The sequence below is a fragment of the Microchirus variegatus genome (assembly GCF_963457635.1).
Source record: "Microchirus variegatus genome assembly, chromosome: 3".
Taxonomy (NCBI): domain Eukaryota; kingdom Metazoa; phylum Chordata; class Actinopteri; order Pleuronectiformes; family Soleidae; genus Microchirus; species Microchirus variegatus.
This window is the reverse complement of record NC_139804.1, coordinates 38,242,981-38,268,097: the sequence shown is the minus strand read 5'-3', so window position 1 is coordinate 38,268,097 and position 25,117 is coordinate 38,242,981. Positions and strand designations below refer to the sequence as shown.

Sequence of the window (25,117 nt, the reverse complement as noted above, 5' to 3'; positions counted from 1 at the left end):
GTTTTCCATGATGGCTCGAATGGGGGTCGTACCTATGTTCCCCGTTTTCCCAAAAAAGGTCCTATGTTCCCCACTTTGTATGTGACAGGGGAACATGGGACCCTTTTTTTGAAAAAGGGTTAGGGTTAGGGCTAGGGTTAGAGAAAGGGTCCTATGTTCCCCGGTCACATACAAAGCGAGGAACATAGGACCCGGGGAACATAGGTACGGTCCCCTCGAATGTCAACAATGTCTTCAGCAGTTTTGTCCTCATTAGTAGATGTTTGGAATGTGGAAAATCCTAGCTGTTAGCCAACCATTCTTCCGTTTTCTGAATCCCTACCGTTGTAAAGCATAGTTGCAATTGAAAGGACACAAATATCATTAGCACAGTCGTTTAGCCAGAAACTTATCTATATTTTGGTACTAGCCAAGTAGGAACTGGTACCAATTTAATACACCTTCTTTGTCACTAAAGCAGTTTTGCTGTGCTTTACCTTGTCATTTTTACAGGTGACGTATGAGGCCCATAAAGAATATTTGGCAAAGATGTACGAAGAATACCAGCGACAGGAGGAGGAGAATATAAAGAAAGGGAAGAAGGGGTTGGTGAGCACCATCTCTGGTCTGTCTGCTCAGGCGTCAGGCATCAAGGGCGCCATAGAAATGGACGATAGCTCACAGACACCTGAGAGTGACACCGACTATGAGAGCGCTGACTCGCGCAACCTTCTCGCTGAGGGGAAGGCGTCTGAGGAGAGTCTGAGTGGAACAGAGTGTGTGGTAGATGGCGTCAGGGTTGAAGTTCTTGAACTTCTAGTGGACATTAAGGCCGAGAAGGTGGAGGCTACGGAGGTCAAACTAGACGACATGGACTTGTCCTCTGAAACCTTGCTAGTTTCACAGAACGGATCGCTGTTGGGGGTGGATTCTCTGTTGGATAACGTTTATTGTGCTGCGGTGGAAAAGCTCAACAGCAACGCCAACAGTGTGTTGTTGCCAAAAGGCAGCATGGACGAGCAGACCGCACCCCCTCTCATTACGTTAGACGACGACAAGGACAGCATCAGCAACAACTTCCTGTTTGACAAGGTGACCGGCAGCATGGAGGACAAGCTCCTGCCTGATCTGACTCCAGCTGAGCCTCTGGTCCTGTCGAGCTTAAATCCTTCTGTACACACCAGTGCCAGTGACGAGCTGGGCCTTCTCGCTCACATGACAGGCAGCTCTGGGCTTGGCTCTTTACCCAGCATCCTGGAGAAGGACGAGTTTGAACTACAGGCGGCCTTGGAGGGCATCAGCGCCGTGGCTGCCTCCAAAAGCCCAGAGGTCAGCGAGGGCTCAGCTGCAGCGCGGCGTGATGTGGACCCGACGGCTGCTAAGACCAGCGGCGCAGCAGATGCAGTGAACAACAGCTCTGACACGGAGAGATCAGACGATGGCAAAGACAAGGAGACAAAGAAGATTCAGACAACGGCCACCACACAGGTTTGTTCAGAAAGTCTTTATTGTCTTCAAGAGTCCATACACCAATTTCCCACATGGAATACATACAGTAAATAAAAACAAAAGCAAACATAGAGAGCTTGAGGTTGTTCATCACAGCACATAGAAATTCTGATGTGAGTCAGCTAGGATGACCTTTGCCCTCTGAGTGACTCTGCCTTGGTAGACCTCGTCATGGTTATGTTTTTCAGTGCCAATGACTGACCAATGACTGTCAGGATTTGAAAATCAATCACACTTTTAGATCTTAGTATAGGTTTTTGCAACATTCAACTAAACCAGGGGTCTAGAGAAAAAAAAAGGGATGAAAACATACCATTCAGTCCATCATGACATTGATGATATTTCACAGAATTTCAAAGTAAAGGTAGAGATAGGACAAGATATTACATGCTCTATAGATCGCAATAAAAGCAAAAACAGAAAAATAGAATCAAAAATTCATCTGGGTGGATCAAAAATATAGATTCTGTGATTGATTGATTGATTGATTGATTGATTGATTGATCAATACACCAGGGAAAATTAAGTCCCTCTAAAATTAACAGTCCCTGCGAGTTTCACTCACCAGGCGTCGCTACTTCATGTCTCCTCACGGTGGCGCTACTTAAATGAATGAGTGAAACTTGGGAAGAAGGTACCTGGCTGAAGACGACGTTCAATACATAGACTTTAGAGCTTTGTTCTGAATAAAGCGCGAAATCCTGCACTTTTAACTTTTCACATTAAGATTTAGTTTTCTTCAGTTAGACAGATATCGCTCTGTGATTGTCTCGCAATATATTGATTATTACAGAATCGATGCTTCGTGATATTATTGGTATCGTGAGGTACCCTGTGATATCTCACCCATGATAAAAACGTGGTCAACTGTAATTAAAACACTAAACAAACTTGTGTATATATATAGTATATACAGTATATATATATGGTATATGTATATATATGGGTGGCTTTGGACAATGCTTGAGTCACTGTATAAGAAAGACACAGCGTACAGATTCATTGACGTCCAGTCCAAATAACCTGAGAGCGCTTTAACAAGGGAGCAGTATAACAGTGTGAGGAGTGTAAGGTTCATAGAGTGGGAAGTGAGAATGGAGGAGACCATTTACCATTGTCAGTATGTGTTGGCCTGCAGTGAACAGTTCTACATTATCAGACCCACTGGGATTGTTCTCTTCCCCCAACTCGGCTTGTAATAGGGACAAAAAGGCCCAGCGCACATCAACCAACGTCCCTCTGAGACTCAGGAAACTGGGTTGCTCAAATTCTGTAGCTGGCTGAGCCAACAAAGGGCAGAAATAGAAGAAGTATATATATATTTTTTTTTCTTCTGTAAAAATCACCTGGGATTTATTCATTGCTTTCTTTCTCTTTCTCATAGGTCACGCTCTTTTATCTATGCAGGCGGCTGGTAGAAGACAGAATTTATTCTGTGCCTTTTTGAACTTCTCGACTGTAATTGGTCTGGTTTAATTAATTCTCGCTGTTTTTTTTCCTTAAAAACAGCCTTGTTTGTTGCACTTTGCTGACTCATTTATATTCTGTTTCGAGGTCGCATTCACTGTAGCCTGTTGTTTCCTCAACCAAGGAGGTTATGTACTCATTGGTGTGGGTTTAACATCCTGTGTCCAGTTTCTAAATTCATTGAGTTGGGTAACTGACCACCCAAATATGTTGCCCTTAATCTATATTTTAAAAGATTTTCATATACGTTTTTGCACACCATTGTTGTTCTTTACTTACCTCCACAGAGGAGGTAATGTTTTAATCATCGCAGAGCAACTTCCTGTCTGTAGTTTTTGACGAATCAATCTTAATTTTTTGTGATTGTAGCTTATCATTAAGGAAAAAAAAAAAATCTACCGTCAGGCTAACTTTTCTCTGGTTCTGATCCAGATTACGGATTTGGCAGCAGTTTAAATTCAACATGGTTCAGATGTGTAAATCTCAGCGACGTCTAGGTGACAAATAAAGTGTGATCCCATTAAATTTTGGTAAGAATTTTACCACTGATGATGTCACCAAAATCGGTCAAATTTTCAAGAAATCCTACCTCTTCAAATTGACAAAACAGTAGATTAAAGATTACGGATTTTGCGGCAATTCCAGTTTGACAAGGACAGTTCAGACGTGTACGTATATCTCAGCGACATCTCAACAGATCAGGATGAATGTTGGCTTTTAGATAGAAGAGGGTTTTATGGTGTTTTGTGTATTTATTAATTTTATTGTAAAGCACTTTTTTATATCCGTACAAGGTGCGATATAAATACACTTTACTTACTTACTAAAAGCTCAGTGTGAAAGAGTTAGTGGCACCGAGTGATAAGGATGTTGTTAGAGTTTTTAAGGCCGCAAGTGACGATTATTTTGGCAGCCAACTAATCAGCAGCTGTTTTAGTCGTGATTATTTCTGTTCAGAATAAACACTGGTAGATATAAACTTAAATATATACCAGTACGTGGAGGGAAGCAGACAGTGTGACCTTTTCCTGCTTTTAGCTCAAAGATTGTAGTGAAGCACAGAGAGCAGAAGTGTTTGAAGAACTTCAGTGTTAGCCCTCTCGCCCCCTCCAAAAAAAAAAAACAGCTCATGAACCTTCTGTCTTGAAGGGTTTGGACATTTATTTGCAGACAAATCAGCTTCAACAGCTTCTCTTTGAACAGATGCTGCCCTGCCAACACTGTCACTCTCATTTATATCCATTAAAAATGCTTGTGTTTTGGACTTAAAGGCTCGCTAGCGTGACTTAGCTGCAGAGTTAGCTTTAGCTTTAGCATTAGCGTAAGTCTCATCGTTTACTTGTGGGGACTTTTTAATAAGTAAATAAATATTGAATAATAAATATTAAGATTTTAGACATTTTCTTTGCTAAATGTTGGAGATTAAGGGCCAATTCCAATTCCTATCTTAACCCTCAAGCTCAACCCTTAATCTTAACTGGCCTCAAAACCAAAGTGTTGAGGGTTATTTTGTCACTTAGAAATGGGACACCCCTTAAATGCAGATACGTCTTCAGACTGTAGGGGGCAGAATAACGCGAAAGCTGCGTCCAGTCTGTCAACTCCAAAAAAGAAGAAGAAGAAGACATTTACGTCAGGATTATTTATTCTGATCCGTTTGTCAGTCAAGTTATTAGGTTGTCAGTTAGTTATAAGATGATACTCATACAAATATTCAGCTGACAGTTACCACACACCACGACTTATTGAAAAGTAAACCACACCGGCCGACTATTGACAAAAGATGGTCAAATAAAAATAAATGTTACGCAACAATGACGTCAGTAATCCATAATATGGGCCTAAACTAACATTTTTATATCTCTATTAACAAAGAAAATACTTCATTTGTATCGTACTCGTTTCACTGCTTTTGGCGCCATCTTTGTTATGTCAAAACACGCAATGCATTCTGGGTAGCCCTTGCTCCCAAGGGTGGTCTCGGAAAATCTCAATATTGAGCGCGATACAGCCCTTAAACTTGACCCTCAACTTAATTTTCAGGACAGCACTTGGACTAGAGGGAGAGCATTTTTGAGATTGAGGGTTAAGCAAGGAATTGGAATTCACCCTTAGTTCGGGTGCTTTGATACCGAGTCTTTTTTATCGGATCCACAGTTCAGTTCGGCATTGTTCACTTTGATTTTTGTGTCGGACGTCGCGCTCATGACTCTTTTTGTGACGACCTTCTCTGACCAATCAGCGCCGGTAGTCTGTTGACATCACGTTTTGGTATCTGCTCAGCTCGCTTGGAACCTCGTCAGGAACTAAAAAAAACAGCAGGTACCAGGTAATGTCACTAATGGAAAAGCAAAAAAAACACAAGTAGAGTCGAGCTGTGCTGGAACTGTGTGGTGGAAAACATACATACAACACAAATACACATACATCATTAAACAGCCTTCATAATCACTGTATCATCATAACGCCGTTACCTGTACAGTAGTACTGTGTCCTTCTTCTTAGTGCGATGGAAATGACCTCCTCCGTTTTATAGTCATGTTAAATTCATCGATCGTACTCATCGGTTGCTCTCCTCACCTGTCAGGGTCTTCACGGCCACGTCGCCACTCAAACAGAGAGGGACGTCCACGTGGACCTGGGCTTCAGGGCGACACCTATGACCGAGGAACAGCGGCGCCAGTTCAGTCCCGGACCGCGGACCACCATGTTCCGCATCCCGGAGTTCAAGTGGTCGACGATGCACCAGAGGCTCCTCACTGACCTGCTGTTTGCTCTGGAGAGTGACGTCCATGTTTGGAGGAGGTGCGTGTGTGTGTGTGTGTGTCACCATTACAACATTTTATTGCTGTTTTAGACAGATATTGCATTTACCCTTTTTTAATATACATCCCCCCCTTTTATGTAAATGATTTCTATTACTGCATGTTAAATTGATTTAACATCTTGTACCAATAACAATATTTACCTCATCTTTCCTTGCAGCCACTCCACCAAATCTGTCATGGACTTTGTGAATAGTAATGAAAACATAATTTTTGTTCACAACACCATCCACCTCATTTCACAAATGGTCGACAACATCATTATCGCCTGCGGCGGGATTTTACCTCTGCTCTCTGCGGCCACCTCGCCTACTGTAAGTGCACCGTCACTGCTTTTACCAAAGAGGTCTACTGCCATCTTGTGGTCGTTCATTATAAGTGCCGGTGTCTGAGTTTGTGTGTGAGATCAGACTTATTCATGATGTTCTAGTTTATTTGTTATAAGGTCAGTTTTCTGCGATTTTTATCATAATCTCTTGTTGATACGTATAAAATAGATGTGGAAATTAGTTAATTTTCCGACCCTGTGGCACATTTCTCTCATATTTTTTGACACTGTGGTGATTTTTGTTGCTGTATGTTCTTATTTTGCATCTGTTTTGTCTTGTTTGTTTATGTGTGTGCCTCGCTGCCGTGTTAGCGTCGCGTTTTTTCATTTGAAGAGATTAGAGCGTTCTCGTGCGTCACACCTGAGACGTCTATTTTCGAGTTTCAGAGTTGTCACAACTCTGAAACTCGAAAATGCTGGGAACTGCGAGCGTCACGCTCGCAGTTCCCAGCAAAAGACATCTGTTGGTGATGATAGTGACCTTCCCCCAGCTGAATGACACAAAAGTGACACCTTTCACTGTAGTTTTAATGTCAAGGCTGAATCTGAATACATCTTTTTAAATATACTCTCGCAGCTGTACGTGGAGAAAGCGAAGCGTACAACGACGGAGAAAAGCCTACGAAGGTTAGAATTAATTAAACCGTTTCTCTGGGAGGTAAAAATCAGGAGCTAATTAATGTGAATTTATCTGACAAGTTATGCATCACTCACAGTCTCTTTTTTTGGAATGACTTCCAAAATATCACTCAAGGTGGAGTAACACTGAATTGTCATTAGCTGTAACACTAAAAAAAACCACAGTTTTGAATGTCATTTCCTGTTTCCACAGAGATGAGACCCCATTTATCGTGCTTTTGTCCTTGTTTTCATACTTAAAGGTCCAGTGTGCGACATTTTCAAGATTTTATTGGCAAAAAATGTAATATACTACCCATGTGTTTGAGTATTTTCTCTTCAAAATGAAGAGTCTTTGGCCTTTGAAGCCTGTAAATAAGCCTTTAAATCTCACATAGAGTGGTCCTGTTGCACATATATGTTAATGATGGAGGTCTACTTACATACATTAACTTGTTTTTATGGTCAAAAACCTAACCCTAACCCTAACCCTCCAGGTCTTCATAAATGAGGTAATGTCGCAGATACACACCAAAAAAACAGTGTTTAATGGTACTTCCGGTCTAGGTGCACTTTAATATGTACTTGAGGCAACGACCTTGCTTAAGAGAAGCGGCCATCTTGTGTCAACAAGTGCGTGTTTTACATTTTGAAGCAAAACCTCAGAAACTAGGAATGAGTCGCAATCTGCCATCTCACCACTAGATGTCAGTATTTCTTATACACTGGACCTTGGAATTTTGCGTGTGTTTTGAAACGTTGAGTCACAAAATGCACAAGTTAACACCACTTGCGTCTTTCGTGTGCTAGACCGAGTTGGAAAACATCGAGGTGACGCAGGGGATGTCCTCAGAGACCGCCATCACGTTCCTGTCCCGTCTCATGGTCATGGTGGACGTGCTGGTCTTCTCTAGTTCGCTGAACTTCAGCGAGATCGAGGCGGAGAAGAACATGTCCTCCGGTGGCCTGATGCGTCAGTGCCTCAGACTCGGTGAGATCACGACCATGTGTGTGTGTGTGTCACTCAGTGCAGTCGGGAGGGGGTTTAACCAATTACAGTATCATTTTTTTGGAGGGGGTTTAAAAGGGTATAATACATGCTTTTCCAGTTAGTCTGAAAATTGATGAGCTACAAAATACCACAGCAGCATTCTCTTCATACACACTAATAATCCCTCTCATCCCAGGAAAGCCTCTGTTTGATCAGCAAAACTAATTAATTTTAGAGTCCTTAGCTAATTGCGTACTTAAACGGAGAACACGCTGGTTTCCCGCTGCAGTTTCCAGCTGTAAAAATGTGAAGGGGAATTCATAACAAGCAGAGAGAGTAATTTGCAGTCCAATCAGGTTCTCTCTGTAAATGGCAGCCCTTTGTGTTTGTCACTGGTTTGTCTCCCAGGACTCCATGAGGTCAGATCTACCTTTGTGCATATTTTACCCTCTCTCTCTCTCTGTGTGTGTAAGTAATAGATTCACTGAATTTACATTTCAGTAGAGGGTAAAAAACAGCTGAATCCAGAATTTGAAAATGTATATTTTATTTATATGAGGTTATTTCCCTGCTAGAAAAAAAACAGCATAACCCAGCAGTTAGTTGTGTTTTGGTGCTGGTCAAACAGTCCATTCGGGTCTATCCTGGTCTATCCTGGTCTATCCTGGTCCATCCTGGTTCACCAGCATCATTTTGCTGATCTATTTCAGTCTGTGCTGGTCTGTGCCGGTCCATGCAGTTCCATGCAGTTCTATGCAGGTCCTCCATCATCATTATGCTGGTCTATGCTGATCTATGCTGGTCTATCCTGGTCCAAAATGTTTTTGTATACAACCAATATACGTAACTTCCTCTCGCATTTACTGTTGCAAACTTTGTTGTTTTTACACAGCGCTAATTCCATGTCTTCTTCTCTGTTTCTAGTGTGTTTCTAATGTATTTCAGTGGCAGCGTTACAGCGCCACATACAGGCCTGGCACATATGCTACAGCGTTTTTGTGTGTGCAACGACGCCTTGTTCCTGGAGGAAAAAGATCTTAATCTGTATTTCGCGTGACAGTCTAATGCCAAAGCCAAATTTGTTTGTCAAAAGTCGATTAAATCACCTTTGCGATATACTAAATATTTGCTAAATCCCATATTGCGATAATACTCGCACCACAGCTCACGTGAGAGTGAGCACTTGGCACCATCTAGTGGCCTGAAATGTCAATTGATTTTTTTGTGCTCATACACAAAAAGTTCAATGTTTATTTGTATCGTCAGTTAAAAGGATATGCTATAATATGTAGGTTTTATTCAACTACTTGTTTGGTTTAAGATAGTTTTTCTTCTTATCAAGCACGGAGTGTTCACCAGACTCGATAATAACTGTTAATAATGAGCTGTTGAACGTAAATCTGGAACATTTTGTTTACTTTTTAGGCAAATTCTTAAATATTTGCGGTGTTGTTTATTTAAAGTTGTGACAGCAGGGAAGTCAGAGTCACAGTTGGCGGTGGAGAAACTGTAAAATTAGGCATTAATTTGCATGAAGAGTCCATCAGTTTCCTGTGGAGTGTGTTCCTGTTGACTCCACACTGTGATTAGTGGAGCGGGAAAACCACCGTCAGACTGCTGCAAACACCTCCTCATCACTGGCCTCAGTGTGAAATCAGTCTGGCTGCTCATTTCACTCCCCGTGTCCGACTCTGGCGTCCAGGAAATCACACAAACACTCATCACCGATAACTGATTCATTTTAAAGAAGTCACGCATGACATCAAGCCTGTGTTATCCTGAAAAACCTCCTCCAGGAAACCTTGGCTTTCTGTATTTTTATGCTCATAATTGTGTGTGTTTTTGGACATGTGTGTGTGTGTAGTGTGTTGTGTGGCGGTGAGGAATTGTCTGGAGTGCAGGTACAGACACAGCATCGCGGGAAATAAGTCCACGTTTCCCAACAACAACATTAAGACTCAGGAAATCCTGCTCAATGCTGTGGCTTCCACGAAGGTAGAGTGTGCTTTTGAAACTTTGTCATTTGTCTTCAGAGTATTTTTTTTTTGCTCCATATATGTCGTAAAAAACGCGTACACAAACGATGACTGTGTAGAGTAGCATGTCATATTGTGTTATTGCTACGCTTTTGGACAGCCAGAGAGATTTGTCCCTAGTAACCTGTCTCCCATCAAGGACCCTGACCGCCTCCTGCAGGACGTGGACATTAATCGTCTTCGAGCTGTGGTTTTCCGTGACGTGGTGAGTGTCTCCGTGTGTGTGTTTGGTTCATGTCACAGCGATTTGGCTGCAGTTTTTTCTCGACAATTTGCCTCTTTTTTCTCACTAAAAGAGACATTTTCACCACTTTTTTTTATCTGCCATCTGCAATCGAGATACTACGTTCAACCTAAGATTCATGATTTTCTGGGAAACGTGATTTCTTTGACGTCTCAAATTGCCCTCCTGACTCCTGGAGTCTCATCTCTAGGTTTATACGTCAGTTTGATGGTCGTCATAATGTCACTGTGGAGAGTATTAAAGAGTCATGGAAGAGTATTGGTCCCATTGTCTGTTTGCCAAATGGGACAAGGTCTTATCTATGATCCATGTCTGTTCTGTTCTGCTCAGAACAGACAACAACTTATTCAATTTACCGTCTGCACTGCTGTAAATCCCTGTTACATAAAATCCACTCATGTAAAGTCTCAGAGGACGATCTTTTTGGTCCTGGCCTTCACTGACTGCTAGGGCTGAGTCACAATATCGATTTCTGGGGTTAGGGTTAGGTTTACAGCGGGGCTAATGGTGGAGAAAGCTACGTGAAGTGATGCTACGTCCACGTTCAATACATCGACATTATGGCCTTTGTTTTTTGTTTTCTTCAGCGAGATCAATATCGCTACATGATTGTCTCCCAGTATATTGATAATCACAGCATCGTTGTATCGTGATATTATTGGTATCGTTGACCATATCGTGAGGTTGCATGTCATTCCCACCACTACTCACCAAGAACCTGAGAGGAAGTGTCAGAATCAGAATCAGAGGTGGAACTCAGACGTTTGAGAACCACTTTAATCAATCTCTTTGGGAGTCATTCCTTCTTGTGTGTATCTCTGTGTGTCAGTGTTCTCTTGTATTCTGTTCTGTTAAAAACGAAAGTGGTGCCCTTTGTTGACTAAATCGCCTCAGATAGCAATCGTATAATCTCCAGAATCGAGCGTTATTGTGATTCTTCTCCACAGGACGACAGTAAACAAGCCCAGTTCCTGGCTCTGGCCGTGGTGTACTTCATCTCTGTCCTCATGGTTTCCAAGTACCGCGACATCCTGGAGCCGCAGCGTGAAACTGCCAGGAGCAGCCAATCACAGGGCCACGTCATGCGTCAGGAGATGAACTGCGCATCCGGCACAGGTGCCTGACAGCTGCAATCTCACCTTTTTCTTTTTTCTTTTCCCCCTACTCAATAATCTCATCTTATGCTGATATAAATGAATGTTAAGTGTCCTTAGTCCTTTCTAAAGCGCCGCTGCCAGCTGTGCTGAGAGCTCATTCAGTGAAGGACCAGGGAAATCCTCTCTCTCTCTCTCCCTCTCTCTATTACCTATGATTTATTCATGAGCGCTGATCATTTTCAACTGGACAGAATTAAATGTGAAAGCAAAACTGCAGATGGAGATGATGCCGATCATCGTTCTCTTTGCAAATGAGAGGTCGTATAAGCCAGGGTCAGAAACATCTGAATTTTACCCTTTGCGGTTGGAGAAATGGCTAGCTAAGAAATCGTAGCACACAACACCTGCGTCTTTCCACGTACACGTCTCCACATCTTTGTTTAACAGATTAGTGGAAACAAGACATTTACTCACAGTATAAAACACACTGTCCTCCATTATGTTACGTTTCTGTTGCACAGCTGATATTACATTTAATTGTAGGTGCTATTAAAAGTGGATTAACTGTGAACTAAAGCAAAGATCCTGATGAAAGAAGACACATTTTACTTCCTGTCATTTGATAACATTGCCCTCTTTATACTCATAAAACATAAAGGTGATAAATGTTAAATACGTGCAGCATTGACCTTAAATGTAACCTTTATTTAACCAGGTTGAACCCAAAAGATTTTTTTTCCCGAACTTTTTACGCTATAACTAAATAACTAAATAATTGAATAAATGAGGTTATACGTCAAGCGATACATATTATATTTTTACAATGCATATTTTGATGTTATTACGTAAACTGTTTAATATTATGACATTAAACGTATCACATATTTACGATTAATTTTTCACGCTATCACATTAAACTTTCATGTTATACGTCATGTGATACATATTACAATTTACAATACATTTTTTACATGGCGTAATATGTTTTACATTATGACATATACATATCACATTTACGATTAATTTTTCACGCTAATTCATTAAACTATTACATTATGTAATACATACGTTAAAAAATCCATTATAACATGATACTTATCGCATATTTACAATAAACTTTTCACAATATAACATTAAACTACCACGTTTACGTTACGCGATACTTATTTTTTTACAATACATTTTTTACAGTATTATGTAATGTTTACATTATGACATGCAATTTATCACATATCACAACAACAACAAAAATTCTCACCAACTACATAAACACACCTGAGGTAAAAAACTACTTGAAATGTTTAAAATCAGATTCAAATTTCACTTGAACAAAAATAAAAAGGAAAACGCTCTATTTTTGTGACTTCTGCACAATTATCTTGATCATTTTAACTCAACAACACATAAGAAGACGAAAAAAATAAATAAAATTAAAGCCTGAATATGTGACCTATAAACACGCACATCCCAGGATGTCCATATAAGGAGTTGTGTGGCGGTAGTCCCATGGCAAATGACCGCACCTGCATCACAGATCCATACCATGTGAGCGCTAAGGGTTAAAGTACAGGAGTTGGGGTCACATTCATAAATTAGAAACACAGGCAGTGTTTTTACTGGTTTCCCGTTGTCTAATAAGATGGAACGCTCCAAGTGAAGTCACTTCAGGCAGTTCTGGTGTCGTCCAGCAGGAGTCTGCTTTTTGTCTCTACATACGGCTGTGATCAAATCTGGAGGCTTCAAAGCAGGAGTTCAGGTTCTCGTCTTGCCCTCTCGAGACACTTTATCAACTTCCATTCACACAAAAATGTGAAGTGAATTAGAAGATAAAAGGAGACGAGAGAGAGGCCTGGGAAAAATATGAAGAGGAAATGAGACGAGAAAGCAGCAGCGGTTGGTGCTCGCTAACTACTGCTGCTTTTTTGGGGCAGTGGAGCCTTTGTGTGGTTATTTTCGGCTCCATCTGTCAGCGCCCATTAGGCAAGCAATCCACCAGAGGAGAATGGGATCATGGAGGTGGCTGAGAGGAGAGACGCTCACCGCCGCCTTCATAAATTTCACCAGAAATTGGGGGGAATTTTCCAGACGGCAGGTGGCAGGCGATTGTCTGACGGACCGGGGAAAGCCAGACGACTCTCGTCCTCGTTACGGAGCATGTGATGAATATTTCAAAAGTCCACTAACCACCTGCTCGGGATGAACCGGAATCGAGCTCACCTGTGGAAGGTGGGAGCATGATGAGGTCTCTATAGACCAGGCTGTGAAGACACCAATGCAATTCAGACTTAAAAATAGACGTCCAATATAAGAGAAAGAAAAAAACACTGCCATGGCTTTAACACTTTGTCACCTGCGTTTTATATACGTATATTTTGATCCACTGGATCTAGAAGAACTTGCTGGATCTGTTTAGAACTTTACCTGCTCATAGCTACGACCGTCTTACATAAGTGTAACGAAATTCATCCTGATCTGTTTAGACGTTGCTGAGATAAACACGTCTGAACTTGGTAATTAATACTTGCTAATACGTAATAAAACTCAGTGTCTAAAAAATATGATTTGTTTTTTGTTTTTTTTTACACTTTTGGCCATTAAAAGTAGAGCTGCAACTAACGATTATTTTCGTAATCGATTAATCTGTCCATTATTTTCTGGATTAATCGATTAATCGGTTGGTCCATAAAATGTTTTGTCCACAAACCAAAATGATTCAGTCTTACTGATTTCTTTGTTTATGTGGAGCAGACTAAGAAAATATTCACATTTAAGAAACTGAAACAATCAGAAATCTTGTTTTACTCATGAAAAAAGCTTCAAACCGATTAATCAATTATCAAAATAGTTGGCGATTAATTTAGTAATGGATTAATAATCGATTCATCGATTAATCGTTTCAGCTCTAATTAAAAGACATAAGGAATTCTTGAAAATGTGATATTTGTGACGTTAAATAAGACTTTCCCATGTTAAATTTAAACTGCTGCCAAACCTGTAGTCCTGTAATCAGATCCAGAAAACACTTTGTCTGATTGTAATGTCATGTAGTGTCTGATCCTGTATAAACATTCTACAGTTCATTGAAATTTGATCAGATTTGGACAGATATGATTGGGGTTTTCTGGAAAATTTGATAATCTATTGTAACAGAAGGCCAAAGGTACACGTCAACCCAGGCCAATGCAAACATAACCTAGTTTTAAACACATATGTATGATTTTATAACATTCTAGAAGTGCTTAAAGCAACACTTATACTAAAAAAGATGCTATATAATGATATTTTTTATTGTTTAATGTTAATGAAATCAATTTCAAATTGGTAATAAAAACTGAACATGTGTGTCTGTTCCATTCTCCAGAAACTCCATTGGCTTTTGACGGCAGTAGCGATCGTATCGGACCTTCTGAAGACCTCCACCTGCACAACTCTTTTCCACGCACCGACTCCGGGATTGGAGACGAGCACCTCGTTCGCCTCCAAAACGGCTCCGATCCCGATCACGGCAGCGACGGGCTGGCGGACACCATGAGCGAGCAGATATCCACGCTGTCTTCTGAGGTGAAGAAGTCCCTGGAGAGTCTGTCCGACTCGGCCAGCGTGGAGTTGCTGAAACTGCCTCCGTCCGTCACGAGCGTCAGCCAACCCAACAAAGGCATCAGCGTGAGGGACATCCTGAAGAGCCTTGTCGCTGCTCCAGTGGAGGGAATGGAGACCGGACTGGAGGCTTTGTCCTACCCTGACCCTGCTGCCAAAGCCCATGTCCAGACCAAGCTGCCCATGCAGTTCCACTCCTTTGACAGGTAAAAGCATATTATTTTCTTTTGTTATCCTCAGATTTAACTAAAACAGTGAATAAAAGGTGTGCGACAGGACCTCTTATACCATGAGATCTCATGAGATCAAGATTTTTCATCCAGTACAAATCGGTTTTGGAGGATTCATTTGCATGATTTATCCTGCCTCCCCCATTGATCCACACTCATGTCCAGTAGGTGGCAGTGATTCCCAAATATAATGTGCCAATACAACCCCACAGAAGAAGAATTTTGGGTGGAGCATTTTGATACTGCAGTTGAGTTTGAAGTTAAACCTTTATCCAGTGCTTCAGTATTGTTTATATATTCAAATATATCATTATTATCAGTTTTGAATGCATTAAAAACGTGTATATTTTATTTTATATTCCGATTTCACATCTTGACTCATGAACGGGAGCAAAACCTGGTCCTAATAAGGCAGAACCTCATTTCTGTGGAACTTATCAAGTTTAGGGCTAAGATTTGGATTGTGTAGATAGTTTAGGTTTAGAGATAATGCTTTGTTTCATCTGTCCAAACGAATGGAAAATGTGGAAACCTGTGTGTTTTTCTAGCTTAAGCACTGACCTCGTCAGGACTAGAAGTCTTCAAAGAGACCAAAACCTGGTCCTAATGAGCCAAAACTTAATTTCTGAGGAACTGCTCATGTTTAGGGCTAAGATTCGATTGTGATTTAAAGGTTAGGTTTTAATTGGTTATGGTTAGCGGTGTTCTCAGAAGAACATCTGTGCAAACCTGTATGTGTGTGTTTACAATATATACCACTTACCTTGTCAGGACCAGTAGTCCTCATAGAGACCGAAAACCTGGTCCTAATGAGGCAAATCCTGATTTGTGAGGAGCTGGGAAAGTTTAGGGCTCAGATTTGATTGTGATTTAAAGGTTAGGCTTTAACTGGTTATGGTTAGGGTTCGGATTCATGGATTTTTGACGCTGTCCAAATGAATAGAAGTCAGTGAGAGTCCTAAGAAGAACTGCTGCACAAACCTGTGTGTGTGTGTGTGTGTGTGTGTGTAGTCAGAGCCTGGCCCTGGAGAAAAGGCCAGGGTGACTCAGTGAGTCAGGAGGAACAATGGGACCTCCTCCATTTATTACATGGACGCCGCTGAGCTGGGCTTGATGAATAGGGCAGAAGACGGAGGAGTGTGTGGACACAGAGGACACAGCTGAGAGGGTGGAGGTCTCCAGGGCGTTGATGACAGATTAAACAGAAGCGCCTTTACGCCACAACGGCGCCCCCGCGCTGTCACCTTCACCGCTCACACCAGTAATAGGAACTGGCGTCCTCGAAAATGAGTCACCGCCGCGGCAAAGTGTATTATTTTTGAAATGCTTTCACACAGAACCCCCCCCCCTCTCTCTCTCTCCTCCTCTGGACCACATATACAACTTTGTCTCATGCTTTTTCATGTCACTCGCACCGTTCCAGCCTCTATTTGCTGTGTCTAATTGTTTGCCACCTGCCAGCGAAATGAGCTGCCAGCGACAGACAGGCCTTTCATTTGTCTGTCAGGGCGCCAATAGATCAGGAGTGACAACATCAAAAAAGAAAAGGAGGAGGAAAAATAGCTTAAAGTGGAGAGCACGGGGGTGAAGGGAAGGTGGGGGCGGGGGGTTTAAACTGCTCAACATCCAGATTTACCCTCAACCAGAACACAAATACTTCAGTAATCCTTAACTTCCGCCTCTAAATTCAAAACAGTCTCCAAATCAGCTCTGTTAGATTTTCTGTCATTGATCATGAAAAGCAACTGTAATTAGTGGTTTCACATATTATCACGTGTTACGGAGAAGAAACTTTTCTCGCTCCAACGTGAAAACTCGTCATATTTTTTTACGCTATAACATTAAATAAATCAGGTTAAACGTCACGTGATACGTATTATATTTTGATGTTATTACGTAAAATGTTTAATATTATGACATTACATTTATCACATATTTACAATTACTCTTTCACATTAAACTTTCATGTTATACGTCATGTGATACATATTACTGTCTACAATACATTTTTTACATTACTTAAAATGTTTTATATTAAAAATTCATTTTATTATGATACTTATCACATATTTACGACAAATGTTTCACAAAATAACATTGAACTATCACGTATACATTACGCGATACATCATTTTTTTTACAATAATTTTTTTACAGTATTATGTAATATTTACATTATGACATGATATTTATCACATATATATTATATACGATTAATCTTTCCCACTATAACATTAAAGTATCAGGTTATATGTCACACGATGCATATTGTATGTTTACAAGGCATATTTTTACGTTATTACATAAACATTTTTACATCATAACATGATACTTATCAGCTATATATTATAACACTAAACTATCATGATATACATGTGATACATATTACAATTTTTGTAATGTTATTACGTATCATGCTTTTTTCCAGGAAATATTATACAATATCACGTAGAACTATCAAGATATTACAATAAATTATTCATTTAATAACATATTTTGTATACATATACATATATATATATTCGATCAACTTATCTGTATGTCGCAATATCCTGCCCCCTGGTGGTTGAACTCGGTCACTGTGTGAAACCATCTGTGCCTCATTTGTTTTATAGGATTGCGATTGGCCTTTGGTGTGTGACGTTGAGCCCAAAACCCTCAAAGATGTTGCTTTATTTTGCTTATGTTCAGTCGTTGCTTTAATTGGTTTTAATTGAATAAGTGAGAGAAACGTAAGCTTCTGCGTCTAAAGCACAGTCTGATTGGATTCAGTTTGCTGCTTTTCTAAAGGAAACATTTCTTTGCTTATACTTTTTTTTTTTTTTTAACAAACGCTTTCAACTCCCACAGCTGCAGACCACATTAATATTCGTTCCAAAGATTAATCCGTTCGCTTTATTCTCTGCAACTCAATTAAGACAATCCTATTAATAAAATATTGGCTAGATAATCTATGCATGATTCATGAGATTCATTCCCGCCGATGAATTATTCATCTAAAAGAAAGAAAGGTTCATGTTTTATGAAAGTTACTGTAGAGCCAGTGTAACGACTCGGGCTGTGCCACAGGAAGACGTGTTGCGGGGGGGTGGGATGGTGGGGGGAGGGGGGGTGGTTACATCTGGAACGTGAGATTAAATCCACACCCAGCTCACTTGTGATGTTCTGATGTCTGTCACAGAGCAGAGCAGAACAGAGATGTGCTAAATAAAAGATGCTTGTCATCAGCGTTCTTCAGAACACAGCTGTATCTCTGGAGATATTAATATTTCAAGGAGTTTTTTAAGTTGTTTTTTTTTTTTACTTGTGCTTCTGCTCCCTGGAGTGATGGAGCTGATTTTGAAATGCGGATTTCCATATGTTTTATTTTATATTTGAGTTTTTGGTGTTATGTGTTATACACATGCAAGCAAGGCAGCAGTGTTTTTCTTAAATGTCCATAGTGTAGAGTTCGCCCTGAACAAGGATCCGTTGAAAATATGTGCAAACCTCTAAAGGAAAAATTTTAATGAATTTTTGAAATTCAGGAAATGATCCATTTGCCCTGATGCACTTTGACAGTGAGCTGACTTTCATCTCCAAAAAAAAAAGAATCTCGGAACAACTTGAAATTTACCATCATAATAGTCGGCATCACCCTGAACAAGAATCAGTTGAAAATATGTGCAAATCTCTTAAGGAATAATTTTAATGAATTTTTGAAATTCAGGAAATGATCCATTTGCCCTGATGCACTTTGACAGTGAGCTGACTTTCTTCTCCAAAACAAAAAGTATCTCGGAATGACTTGAAATTTATCATCATAATAGTCGGCATCGCCCTGAACAAGGATCTGTTGAAAATATTTTAAAATCTCTCAAGAAATATTTTTCATGAATTGTTGAAATTCAGGAAATGATCCATTTGCCCTGATGCACTTTGACAGTGAGCTGACTTTCTTCTCCAAAAAAAAAAGAATCTCGGAACAACTTGAAATTTACCATCATAATAGTCGGCATCACCCTGAACAAGAATCAGTTGAAAATATGTGCAAATCTCTTAAGGAATAATTTTAATGAATTTTTGAAATTCAGGAAATGATCCATTTGCCCTGATGCACTTTGACAGTGAGCTGACTTTCTTCTCCAAAAAAAAAAGTATCTCGGAATGACTTGAAATTTATCATCATAATAGTCGGCATCACCCTGAACAAGGATCAGTTGAAAATATTTGAAAATCTCTTCAGGAATATTTTTCATGAATTTTTGTAATTCAGGAAATTATCCATTTGCCCTGATGCACTTTGACAGTGAGCTGACTTTCTTCTCCAAAAAAAAAAGTATCTCGGAATGACTTGAAATTTATCATCATAATAGTCGGCATCGCCCTGAACAAGGATCAGTTGAAAATATTTTAAAATCTCTCAAGGAATATTTTTCATGAATTTTTGAAATTCAGGAAATGATCCATTTGCCCTGATGCACTTTGACGTTGAGCTGACTTTCATCTCCCAAAAAAATTTAATCTCGGAATGACTTGAAATTTACCATCATAATAGTTTGCATCACCCTGAACAAGGATCTGTTGAAAATATGTGCAAATCTCTTAAGGAATAATTTTAATGAATTTTTGAAATTCAGGAAATTATCCATTTGCCCTGATGCACTTTGACAGTGAGCTGACTTTCTTCTCGAAAACAAAAAGTATCTCGGAATGACTTGAAATTTATCATCATAATAGTCGGCCTTGCCCTGAACAAGGATCAGTTGAAAATATTTGAAAATCTCTTCAGGAATATTTTTCATGAATTTTTGAAAATCAGGAAATGATCCATTTGCCCTGATGCACTTTGAGATTGAGCTGACTTTCTTCTCAAAAAAAAAAAGAATCTCGGAATGACTTGAAATTTACCTTCATTATAGACGGCATCGCCCTGAACAAGGATCCACTGGAAATATTTGAAAAAACCTCTTAAGGAATAATTTAAATGAATTTTTGAAATTCAGGAAATGATCCATTTTCCCTGATGCACTTTAACAGTGAGCTGACTTTCTTCTCAAAAACAAAAAGTATCTTGGAATGACTTGAAATTTACCACCATCATAGTCGGCATCGCCCTGAACAAAGAACCATTGAAAATATTTGCAACTTTGTAAGGAAATTTCACAACACAATTCACAGTATAAATCATGACGAAAGACAAATTCAGTGCAGGATATTATGTTTCTGCATTAGTATCTGACCCAGTAGATTAGTTCCATGATTCACTTATGTCCACGAAACAGCGCAGTCATGTAGAATTCAGAGCTTTTAAAAAAAGATGAACCCAGTCAAAGGGCAGTTTTAAGACCCACAAAATAAGGCAAAATGTCCTCTTTAATTTGCCGTTTTTGTACAAGATTGAATTATTTAGATTAGAAGAAGAACTGTTCAGCTGAAAATGACCAGCCATAGAAATAATGTAAGACCTCATATTAATTTGGCTTCATTTTCTTCCCTTTCCGATAGAAAACACATCTAAACAATCAGAATATGTGTTGCTGATAATGCAAGTTTAAATATATTAAACACAATTTGCACGTTTGGGACCTTATTCTAATCCTCAAACATCAAATATTTCCAAAATACTTCTGAACCAAAGTGAACGTCGAGCCCTCAGGTGGTTTCTGCATGAGAGACAATTATTCTACTGTGATGAACAGACTCACATGAGCTCAGGATTATTTAAATAAAACTGTATTCATGCAAAGAGAAAAGACAAATACCAGCGTTCTCGCATGATATGAACTGAAAGACTGTGGAACAATGTTCTGTGGTGAGAAAAGTCCAGGTTTAGGCTGTTCTATGTGACAAAGATCCAGACTTCAATCTAAGAAAGATACTATGAAGAAAATGATCACTTTCTAAATGTGTTTATATAAAACTGTGATAAATGTAGTCAGAGAAAATCTGTTCAATACTGACTCTCCAACTGTTCAAAGTTGTTTTGGATTTAAATATAATCTATAAAATGTCATTTATTCTTGATGTTTCTCACGTGTCTCATTCAGGTGTTAATCTGCTTTAAATCGGTGTCATTTCTTTTTATTTCAAGCCACGAGGAAGGAGAAAATAAACTCTCTCTCTCTCTCTCCAAAGACCAGCATTTGGCATTTTGATTTATATTACGTTTATTTTACAATCACAGACGTCGATCAGTGTCCTGAAGCTTTAAGTTTTAAAAAGTTATGAAAAATTATGTTGGATAAATCTTCCCAAAAGTGTCTCTGGGGCAGATTTGTTGTTTCGTTCTCGTGTGATGTACGACGACACATCAGTGTTTGTCCTCTCCATGTGTGTGTGTGTGTGTGTGTGTGTGTGTGTGTGGACGTTTAACCGTGAGATTAAACAGTCAAAGTCTGTCTGTGTTGTTTTGGTGGAGGAAGGAGGAGGATTTTCTGGAGGATTTGCTTCAGATGACAGCAGACTCAGCTCGTGACTGAGCCGAGGTCTGGCCTGTGTCACCCCGAGTAACGCCTGGGGGGGGGGGTTGGGGGGGTGGATCAGTGGAGACGTTATCTGGCACACTCACAAACCCCCAGAGGCCAAATGCCGACTAGATAAGGACAAGCTTTCCTTCTCTTTTCCTGTCAGAGACGCAGAGTTCACTGCATCCTCTTTAACCTGCATGCGTTCACTCAGACTGTGTGAGTCCCGTGTGTGTGTGTGTACTTGTCAACCAGTAGGGGGACTTCGGTGTAGTTACACACCCACAAACGGGGGACTCATGTTGAACAGGGGGCATTTTTCCGGGTCCCCTCTTTGCCATACTACAATCATTCACGAAAATGCCCGTTCCTCCTTCAGCAGCATGTGATGTTTTCTACAGTAGTGTCTATATACATACATACATACATACATATGTATATATATGTATGTATGTATATACTGAATTACTGTGATATTATTTTATTTTCCCTCTGGACTTAATCTTTCTATGTATTTATGTTTTTTCAATACGTTTGTTTTTTGGTACATTTCAGCATTTTGTTTAAAAAACAAAGCAAAAAGAAACTGTCTATTACCTACATATGTTGTAGTTCCAAATATTATCACAAGGTGGCAACAGCAGCAAGCTACTTTTTCCACGACATGATCCCGGCACAGCACAGCAGTTGTTTTGGGTGTAACTGAATCATTAGAATTATTTGATTAAAAATATTTTGTTAACAGAATCGTTCAGTACCTTTATATGTAAATGCAAGGCTCAAAATGTAAAGATATATAAAGTTGGAGCCTGAACATTTTGGCAATTTCATTTGAATTTGAGTGTAGTTTCCATTTGAAAACAATATCATGTCATCATTCCATCAAATCTATAAGTCAGAGTATATGAATAGTTCACTGATTCTGTCTGCAGTTTCATTTCCTCTGCCAAGGACAGTTTTTGTGATGCTTAGTTCAGGGCTGATGGTTCACATCAACGCAATTTGATCTCAAGTGGGCCGGTCCAGTAAAATAATAGCATAATACGCTACAATCCATTTGTTTTACATTTAACAAAGTATCTTTATTATGAACAACCTGAAATTTATTGAGAAATAAGGGCAATTTCAACAATAATTTACACACGTGCATTACAAGTTACATAGTGCATCTGCAAAGGCACAGATCATTAAGTCACAGATATCTAGAACTGAAAAATATAGCATTTCATATTATAATCTCAGTGTAACAGACAAAATGAACCCCTGCCCAGAATAAACCTGGGTATAGTTTGACCCAGGCCAGAGTATATACAGGGAATAAACCTTCCTAGGCCAAACTATACCTGGGGGTATAGTCGAGTATATTCACTCCTCACTAATGTAGGAACAGGAACAAGTATAATCTACATTTTAAAGGAAAATAAAAGTTTTGTTCTTAAAATCAGCTTTTTTTTCATCAGCAACCTAACAAAATGTAGGATATAGTTGTCATCAGCTGCTTTAGTAGGTTTCACACATTTATCCAAAACAAGTCTCTGATTATAAACAAACCTTTGATTTCAAGATTTAAGTCAGTTTAACTTTGTCACTTAACTTACACCACACAGATGAAACAATAATATGAGTAGGTGTAAGGGGTATAGTCTGGCCTAGGCCATAATATACATAATATGTAATCTAGCATAGGCTGCTTTATTCTGGACTGGGATTATATTATGGTCTGTTTTGGCACCTGTGGGTTAGGTGATCGATCAACTCATGTTTCCTATTCTACCGACTGACGATGACATTAAAAAGATGATCCCAGTCTTTGTGCAGATTACGTTATTACGGACTACGGATTTGTCGTCGATTTAAAAGTAACATGGTTGAGTTGACGTGTGTGTATCTCAGCGACACCTTCACGGATCAGGATTGAATTTGTCACGTTTATGTGAAATGGTGATAACTATAAGCAGGTGACGTTTTATACAGATCCAGAAAGTTCCTCTGGATCCAGTGAACGTGTTTATTGACTATATATACTGTAAACGGTGTGGTCTTACACTGTAACCTGTGTATGTGTTGTAGGAGTGTGATGGTGCCTGTGAAGAAAACCTCACCTGGCAGCTCAGCAGTTAACACCTTAAGCAGCAGTGGCACATCTGCGGGTCAGACACCGGGCAGCAACAGCAGCAGCAGCAGCACCAACGTCTTTGCTGCTGCCGCTGCGACCCCTAAAAGCATGATCAACACCACAGGTAGGTCCTGCACACTCACGTCCTCACGTGTGTGATGTTTGCTTCTTTATTTCTTCTTAAACCAGACCAGACCAGAACACCAACATTCTTCACATTATGAAGCAGTTTTCCTCTCAGCTGCATCATGTGATCCTACGTTCATGTGCAACGGCTAGGTGTAACCACTAGATGGCCCTGTTGTCCTTCCTCTCAGTGTGTGTGTGTGCAGCAGCTGTCAGGATCCCTGTTGATACGACCAGATGGAATTAATCGATTGCGGAACAACAGGCGACAGACGATGACTCGAAAATAAAGTCATCGTCAGACGACAGAACAAATAACTTAAAGAAAACAACAGGGTTAATAATGACCAGTGAAGAGAGAGAGTGTAGGGTTCAAGTATTTATGTATACACTGTATATATGCATGTCATTTGTGTAAAATCAGCTTATATCGGACAATATAATCTTACATAATATCACGTAATCCAATATTATGCAGTATAATCTAGTGTCATACTAACATGTTACATTTCATTATGTCTAAAGAGCTGCGATAAAATCTCAATTTGTATATTTTCCTTCAATTTGAATTATTAAGAATGAAAATGCGTCTGTTTTCCCGTGTAATACAATATGCATGTACCGTATGAACGTTCCTTCCCCCGCTGCAAGTGGTTTTACCTCAGGTCTCTCAGGTCAGGTGCCCTGAAAGAACCCATGAAGCACCAGGAACCATCAGGACTATTGTTTTAATGAAAGAAAGAAAGAAAGAAAGATCCCCTCTGAGCCTCTGAGACGTAGCCAAGTCAAAATTGTACTTTTACCTTAAACTGCTCACATTTCCTGCTTCAAACTTCTCACAGAGACACATGTAATGAATGATATTTGAGTAAAAAACCATAATTCTGGTTTAAGAGTTTCGAGTCTTAAAAAACCCCAAAAATATTTCCCCACACAGCGCAGTGCTCTTGGATTAATTTAACGATTAAGTGCGTGATTTGACACCTTGTTTGCTTTAGTTTGACTTTAGCTCTGAGTGCTGAAAAGTGTGGGGAGACAAAGTCTGGTTTTTCTGCTTGGGTTTCATTTTTTTTTTAATCGCGTCCAAATTTGGTCTCACGCTTCTCCAGTTATTTTAGTCTGAGCGCCATTATGTCAATTCTTCAGCTGGATGTGAAACTAAAACTGATTTTTTTGAAATATTCCTAAATCCTAATAGGTTGTAGGGGGAAAGACAATGTTGCAGGTATTTTTGGTTGCAAAAACACTCATTTTGATGCATTCTCTGTTTAATTTGTGACATAAAGTGGATAAAAACACTGCAGTCAGACACATGTGGAGCATTTACACAAACTAACCAATACAATTAAGTTAAAATATGACATGAAAACACATCAGTAAGGAAGCTACGGCACAAAAAACACAAGTCGCGTAACACAAATGTGAAACTAAACTCAAAGGTTCCACGTATCTGTGATGTGAACACGTGTTACAAAAATAATCCTTGGCATTTTGGTGTAAATATAGTT

General features: G+C 39.7%; 1 protein-coding gene across 1 annotated transcript in view; it reads left to right on the top strand.

The window, feature by feature from the left end:
• The window catches only part of LOC310925199 (neurobeachin-like), a gene marked incomplete at both ends in the record, with an annotated part of 330,054 nt that overhangs the window by 125,592 nt on the left and 179,345 nt on the right, over nucleotides 1–25,117 (top strand). Inside the window, 9 exons of the mRNA XM_083887081.1 lie at nucleotides 493–1,467; nucleotides 5,543–5,760; nucleotides 5,941–6,091; nucleotides 7,537–7,717; nucleotides 9,582–9,712; nucleotides 9,854–9,958; nucleotides 10,945–11,113; nucleotides 14,456–14,897; nucleotides 23,438–23,607. Of these exons, the coding sequence (XP_083743207.1) occupies nucleotides 493–1,467; nucleotides 5,543–5,760; nucleotides 5,941–6,091; nucleotides 7,537–7,717; nucleotides 9,582–9,712; nucleotides 9,854–9,958; nucleotides 10,945–11,113; nucleotides 14,456–14,897; nucleotides 23,438–23,607 (2,542 nt within the window). The remainder of the gene's footprint in view (nucleotides 1–492; nucleotides 1,468–5,542; nucleotides 5,761–5,940; nucleotides 6,092–7,536; nucleotides 7,718–9,581; nucleotides 9,713–9,853; nucleotides 9,959–10,944; nucleotides 11,114–14,455; nucleotides 14,898–23,437; nucleotides 23,608–25,117) is intronic.